General features: G+C 34.7%; 1 protein-coding gene across 2 annotated transcripts; it reads left to right on the top strand.

Moving 5' to 3' along the window:
• Nucleotides 1-894: 894 nt before the first annotated feature.
• LOC110021486 (putative pumilio homolog 8, chloroplastic) lies at nt 895-6,814 on the top strand. Of its 2 annotated transcripts, none has more exons than XM_020719994.1 (5): nt 895-2,318; nt 2,432-2,594; nt 4,838-5,004; nt 5,885-6,143; nt 6,465-6,814. In XM_020719994.1, the coding sequence occupies exons 1-5, from the start codon at nt 1,165-1,167 to the stop codon at nt 6,576-6,578; spliced, it is 1,857 nt and encodes a 618-aa protein (XP_020575653.1). In that variant the 5' UTR covers nt 895-1,164; the 3' UTR covers nt 6,579-6,814. The 2 variants fall into 2 exon arrangements, with proteins under 2 accessions (XP_020575653.1, XP_020575654.1); XM_020719995.1 differs by having other exon boundaries at nt 4,841-5,004.
• Nucleotides 6,815-7,497: the final 683 nt, after the last annotated feature.

Consider the following 7,497-nt stretch of genomic DNA (forward strand, 5'->3'; position numbering starts at 1 on the left):
AATCCTCGGATGTGGAATGACTGGTCTACACTTCCAGGAGGAAGAAGAAGAATGGAGACATACTTGAGCTCAGAAATCTGATGGATGATACTTTGGTTATTCCGGGTAATGATACACACCTTACCAATTTGTTGGCTGGCTCTCTTCCGAGAACTAGAGACAAATGAAGAACTAAAGTCAGACGTCCCTAGCACCTTTGCACCTGTTGGTGGATTTTTTATTTTTTTATCTTTATGTATCATTGCTTCTTTGGGTTTTTGTGTGTGTTGTATTATGTGAGTTTGATCTTCTTTTAGGTCATCTAATACAAACTATTTGCACCTTTTCTTCTTTAATATATTAGTATATATATATATATATATATATATATATATGTCAGTGTGAAGCTATATATATATATATGAGAGAGCGGTCTTAAAAACGGCTTTCCGATTCCCACGCAGCAGTTCATATCTTTTTCCCAGGGGCCTTAACAAATAACAAATCCCATAAAAAGCGAAAAGCAAACGAAATATGCTCTATCGAATGAATTTAAATTTAATCAGTAAGTTCGTACCACCGCCTCCACGCGCTAATGCGCTATACACCTAAAACAGGGAAAATTACATAGATAACACTGAATTCTTTTGAAATTATTTATTTAATAGCAAATCTTTTATTTTTAGACAAATAACATTTTATCCGTACATAATGAAGAAAGGTAAATTTGACTATTAAAAATTAATGATAAGTGTTGTTTTTAATATTATATTTATAATTATGATAATTTAGGTGTGAGATAATTAAATATAAACTTTTTAGTGCTATTTATATAAAATTTTCCTCAAAGAAAATAGATAAAATAAAACATATAAATCATCATTTTTGTGTCGGGGAAAAGAAAACGAAGAAAAACCTTCCTCTTATATTCTCTCACTACAGTAGTGGCTCTTCTGCTCCAGGCCTTCTTCAACCTCTCGCTTTCCCTCTCTCCTGCCCCTGTCCATCCATGGCGGAAACGTTCTTCCCTTTCGATCCCGCTTCCATCCCCAAAGTCTAATCAACATTCACATATATCTATTTTACAATCCTCTTTTCTTTCCTAGTTCGTAACTTCTCAGATCTCTATCTCCATTCCCTTTCTCAATCGTGCTAAAAACTGTAGGAATTATTCCTAAATCGGTGATGGATAGGTTTTGTAGTGAAATCCCCAATGCAATCTCTGGCAACGCATCGATTGGAGGCATAACCGTTTCCAGAGATGAACGGCGTGGATACGACCTTCACTCCAGTCGCGGTTTCCGGCATTCTTGTTACAATGCCAGCGGAATCGATGAATGTAGTAATATATATGTACCCAAAATTGGTAGATTCTCTGAAGCATCATCATCATCTAGTTCGAGGTTGAATTCTCACACTCCTTCCTTTACCGAAGAAGACCCGCGGCTCTGGATGCCGGATTTTGGTAGCAACAATTTTGCATCCGTAATGAGAATGGAGGAGCATGGGCTGCTCGAGAAACTCCAGTTCCTGCGGCTGCGAGATAATCTAAGTAAAGGGTGCTTCACCCCTGCCAAAGCCGTCACGACGAACCCTTCGTTTCATCACAGTTCTGTTCTGACGGATTTTTCACCATTAGATGACAGGATGAGACTGCTGAAGATTTACTCCAGTGGGTGGATCGGTGATCGGCCGGGCTTCTCTTATCCACCTCAATTTAAGACGAGAAGCCCAGATGTTGCCGCTGACACTCCGCTAACTGAATACTATCTTCGCTGTAAGGGTAATGATGTTCATCTCAATCCAACTTTTGGCATTCTCAATTCGGAGGACTCTGTAAATGGTTATCGCAGCAAGCTACAATATGAGTTTCCTGTCATTAATGGAAGATTTGCAAGGAGTATCGAAGCTTTTGGGTGTGAAGATAGTTTTATTATGCAGGAGAAGGGCCTATATTCTAGTAAGTGTAACCGAAATGCTCTTGGAGATTGGAGGAGGACAGGAATCAATATTGCTCATACGGAGATGGTCCAAAAGTTCCAAAGACTCAGCCCTTCTGCTTCTCTGCTTCATAAGAAGGAATCAATATATCATATGGCCAAGGATCAAGATGGATGTCGTTTCTTACAAAAAAAATTAGAAGAAAGAAATGCCGAAACAATCGACTTCATATTTTATGGGGTGATTGATCATGTGCTTGAGCTGACGGAAAATCCATTTGGGAATTATCTCATGCAAAAACTCCTTGAAATCTGCAGCATGGAACAGAGGATGAAGATCATCCGTAAGCTAACGTCACAACCATCTGAACTTATTAGAATCTCTCTAAATACTCACGGGTAATGTTCCCAACCTTGCATATTTTTTTGATTAATGAAGTTTAAATTAGCTAAATCTTCATTGCATTTGATGCTTTTTTCTCTTTTCAACTTACAAATAAAGTATTTTTCAGGACTAGAACTGTGCAAAAGCTAATTGACACTCTCAAAACAAGGGAAGAGATTTTACTGGTTACTTGTGCTCTCAGGCCAGGCTTTCTGCAACTCATCAAAGATCCCAATGGTAATCATGTCGTCCAAAAATGTCTTTTATCTCTGAAAGCAGAGGATAACAAGGTATGATCTTCTTGTCCTTTAAGGTAGGGTTTCGAGAGTCATGATTTTTTTGGTTAAGAGTAAGAGTCTTGCTATTTAAACTGACTTTCTTAGTTCTTATAAATTTAACAAATTTACAATAATGAAATATGAAGATTTTTCAATCAAGTAGGGGTAGCCTGTCTTATGCTATTGATGAAGCATGGCTTTTCCCCTTCATTTTCCTACATCAATTATGTTGGTTACCTCAGCTAAGAACGCTTTCTAACATCAATTTATTTTAGGGGCATTTACATACATACCTTCTAATTCCAATTTATTTATAAATCTAACACCTATACTTTCATATTTACACATATAGCACTCAAAGCCTTAATAGCACAAGGAAGAGCACTATTGCACTTTTTCAAAGGAGATACATTTACATGCACAGTTTTAAAACACCAAAGTGCTTGTATGCAAATATGAAAATTTAGGTATGAGATGTGCTCTGAATTTAAATTTCTCTTTATTTTATTTACATATAATAAATTAATAAATCTAAAATGTTTGTGAAAGTGTGTTTTGGGCAAAAATTTTGGACAAAAATTAAGAAAACTTAGCTATATTAAAATAAAATTTTGAAATAAAAGTGTCTTTTGCTTGAAATTTTATCTGTGTTCTAACACTTTAAGAGTCTGTTTGGGGCAGCTGTAACTTATTAATAATTTGTTGATAAACAATTAATCCAGATAAGTTGCTGATCAACAGCTGATCCGGATAAGCTGGTTTTTTTTAACAGCTTTTTTTGCAGCTCTTTTTGAATAAATGATCATTCTACCTCTGTACAGTAATGTTGTTTGCAACAGAATTGTTATAGCAAAATTGACTTCAGAACAATACAAAAAAATAAGATACTAACCTCACTTAACAGTGAGTATCAAGATTGATAAAAAAAATTAAAACTACAATTAAAAATGTGATAATATTAATTTTAAAACTCAGATGACACATGTCATGAGCTACGTTGTCCTCCAGGGACACCATCCGACCCCGATCATTATCGGCAGTAAAATCTGTTGAACTGTCTGCCCACTGAAGATGTCACACTTTTTTTGTGATGCACCGCGGGCACCTGTAGAATTGTCTCTCGTAGCTATGTGCCCGATGTGAAGTTAGTATGAAATTCTGTAGTCCGCAGTGGTAGAGCACTCACTGGGAGGTCCTTGAAATCTTGGAGCTCATCTTTTCTGAATGATTCAAAAGGCAATTCATCAGTCACAACAGGAGTTAAAATTACTAAAAGAAGTAATCAATTACAATTTTTTTTATAGGCGTGTGGTATTAGAGAACGAACATACCAACCAATGAACATCATTCCTTCTAAAAAAAATTTATTGGTTGCATTTTGTTAAAAATACCCAACTCATTCTGAGGAAAAAGTTGTTCATTAAAAGAACAAGGCCCTCAACAAAACCCCCAACACAGCCAACAACAACAATCACAAAGCTTTTATCAAACAAAAGGAAGCTTTTATCCAAACTTATCAATTTGGAGCAACAACAAAATGTGTGTAGTTCAAGCCATAAGAAAGGTAAGAAATTTAGTAAGTTAAAGTATTTGTTCTTAGCAATTTAATGTAGGAGAAGGCTGAAAGGAAAACGAGAAAAAAAGAGTGAAGTTCCCTCATCTAAGCTCGACATAGCTTATCTGAACAACGACTCCAAATCAAATCAAAACAACTTTGAACAAATCCTCATCAAATCTCAAACAGAACTTCTCTAAACAAGCCTGCAAATAAGAAACCAAAAATTACAAATCACCAATATGTAAATTCTCGCAACAAATTGCAAAATAGAGAGCCAAAAATCGCATGAATTTACAGAGCAAAGTAACTGAAGCACCGAGTGAGGAGGGAGAGAAGAAGGGCAATGCTAAGGGCGAGAGAGACGTGGGTGAGGGAGATCAATCGCAGTTAGAGCAAGCAAGAGAGCGCGGGATCAAGAGCGTCCTGGGGGGCAACGGGGTAAAAGTTCATAAAAGGAACGCGGGCCGTGGGGTAACAGTTCATAAAAGGAATGAGGGTCGCGGGGTCGATCCTGAGGCCATGTTTAATCGAAAATTGATTTGGCTTATTACGATAATCCCACGCAACGCAATTCCCAACGCTCATAGCCCGTTTTCAAAACATGTCCACGGCACTAAGCTGCCCCAAATAAATTTATTTTTGTTTTTAGTCATTTTATATCACCTCTTATGTTTATTATATTTTTTTCCATTTGTAGCAGTTCATTTTTGATGCCGCAACAAAGCATTGCATTGATATTGCTACTCATCGACATGGCTGTTGTGTTTTACAATGTTGCATATCTCGTTCCAATGGAGAACAACTTACAAAGCTACTCTTCGAAATTTCTTCTAATGGCCTTTTGCTCGCTCGAGATGCTTTTGGGTAATTATTTCATACTTAGCTGGTTATTTTGATTTTATTATTACTTCAATTCTAACATCCTTTTGTGTTAATTATGGAAATAAATTGGTATGCTTAATTTTTATTTCCATGGAAATGATTTATTTATTTATTATTTATTATTTTCAACATTTTTAAATTTTCAGCCTCATTTTTTATGATTAAAATAATTAATTATTTTTGGGGTACCCAATGCGTACAAATAGGTAGATTAGAGTAAGCAAAAATTCCAGGATGGAGCGGGGCTTGAACAGTTTATTACTGGTGTGCTTAATTTTGTGTCTACCTTATTTCTTGGTAATATTTTTAGTTTAATATAAAAAGTTGTGCTGCCTATGTATTTTAGGTAATTATGAAATTAAATTTGGAGAATTTTACATCATATGATCAATGAAAATAACAATGTTTTTTTTGGCACAGTTAACCTGCCAAAATGGAATTTACATTTTAATCTTATTGAAGCTTTACATGAATTAAAATTTGAGCATGCTATACTAATGTCTTTTGTAGTGGTTATGTCAATACATTGCAAAAGATTTTATGGGCATTTGCATACCTACCACACAATTCTTATACATTTACATATCTAACTTCTAAACTTTAATATTTACATACACAAACACATACCTTTAATTTCACTTAAAAAATACCTTTAGTACCAACTTTTTAAAAGTGAAATTCACCATTTTATGCCTATGTTGAGGATACCAAAGTGCTACAAATGTTAAGATGAGAGTTCAAGTGTTAAATGTGTAAATTCATAAGAATTGTGTTGTATGTTTGTAAAATTCCCAAGATTTTTGTAACAACAAATTTGTAGTATTATGTCAAAGTTAATAACATATATATTTATTCGCTTCAGGAATTATGTTGTGCAATATATTCTTGATCTCAATAATCCATCAACAAATGCAATTCTTCTATCCCAATTCAAAGGAAACTATGTGGAGTTGTCAATGCAGAAGTTCAGCAGTAATGTCGTCGAAAAATGCCTTAAGGTTCTTGGTGAAGATGAAAGGGCAAAAATTATAGCAGAATTACTTCACAAGGAGACTTTTGAGCAATTACTTCAAGATCCATACGCAAATTATGTCATCCAGTCCGCCCTTTTTACTACTAAGGTAATTTATTACCATTTATTATTTGCTGCATTTACATGCATACCACCCAATTCTTATACATTTGCATAATCTTACACTAAATTTTGCTTTTTTACATTTATACCACCCAAATCTTTCATATCACATAAGAAGTACCCCTAATTTAACTTTTACAGAGTGAATATGCTTTTTCATGCATATGTAAGGTGACATATATTTAAAATTGAAGTTTAGATGTTAGATTTGTAAATACATAAGAATTGAGTGCTATTTATGGAATTCTTCCTTATTTTCTTACTTAAATGACGCTTCATCATTTTTTTAAAATAATTTTCTTTATAGGGTTCTCCTCTCCATGCATCACTTGTTCATGCAATTCGCCATTCGGCTGCTAAGTTAAAAACAAATCCTTATTGCAGGCGAATATTTTCTAGAACTTTAAGAAATGATCTTTAATTCATTTCTTAAAAAAAACTGAAATTAAAATGTGTTGTTGTTTTTTAGTTTTGTATGCTTCGTGTACGTTTATGTTGTAGGTATATGAAGTATGAGGACGTGTTGTAAGAACATGTTCTGCTGGTTGGCTATGTAGAATGGTTTGTTTTTGTTGACAATGTTATGGTTTGTTGGTGTCATTTAGAAAAAAAAACATTTTTTTTTCTTGTATTTTGAGTAATTTTCAACAAATATATTTTGAAATTTATGGAGGTTATGATCATGTTCGTGTTGATATGAATTTGAATGTAATTTAATTCTTTTTTTTTTATATAAATGATTAAAATGAATGACTGTGAGATGAGTCGACATTAAATGGAACGTTCACATGAACATGCGAGTCTATTTGCATGAGTCTATTTATTAAAAAATGCAGGTCTTGGATTATCATTGAATACAAGGGATGGTGAAAGGATCAGGAAGCCTTCTCAAGGAGTAGAAGAGTAAGAGATGAAGAAATGAAGCTTTTAGCTTGAGCTTATAATGCTCAAACAAGCCTGGACATCTTCTCTATATGGTAGAGAAGATGTTAAAAATGTGACTTACAACTTGATCGCTTGTGATCGAGAAGTCCCATTATGTCTTCTTAATATGATAGAGAAGATGAAAGTATGGACTTTCATGATGCTTGAGTCAGAAATGCCAGTTAACCACTTGGTCGCATGTGCAAATGAAAATGGTCAGCCAAATATAGAGAAGGGCCAAAGTTGAAAATTTTATCCATATGGAGTGCGAACGCAGCTTTGCGTGCGGACTCCAGTAGCATGCCGCCACGCGTGCTACAATGGGTCTAGCTCATACAATTTTTTAAAAATGAATTTTTTTTACGTTGACCAGGCCCAGACCATTTCAAAATGGAATTGCGGAGGTTATTGGAGCG

This window comes from Phalaenopsis equestris, unplaced genomic scaffold (genome assembly GCF_001263595.1).
Source record: "Phalaenopsis equestris unplaced genomic scaffold, ASM126359v1 Scaffold000134, whole genome shotgun sequence".
Taxonomy (NCBI): domain Eukaryota; kingdom Viridiplantae; phylum Streptophyta; class Magnoliopsida; order Asparagales; family Orchidaceae; genus Phalaenopsis; species Phalaenopsis equestris.

Bases quoted from the DNA above. Each gene is read 5' to 3' on its own strand.
- LOC110021486 (XM_020719994.1), top strand. From the start codon at position 1,165: ATGGATAGGTTTTGTAGTGAAATCCCCAATGCAATCTCTGGCAACGCA. The intron at 2,319-2,431 runs GTAATGTTCCCA...AGTATTTTTCAG, and splicing joins ATCTCTCTAAATACTCACGG to GACTAGAACTGTGCAAAAGC. The intron at 5,005-5,884 runs GTAATTATTTCA...TATTCGCTTCAG, and splicing joins CTCGCTCGAGATGCTTTTGG to GAATTATGTTGTGCAATATA.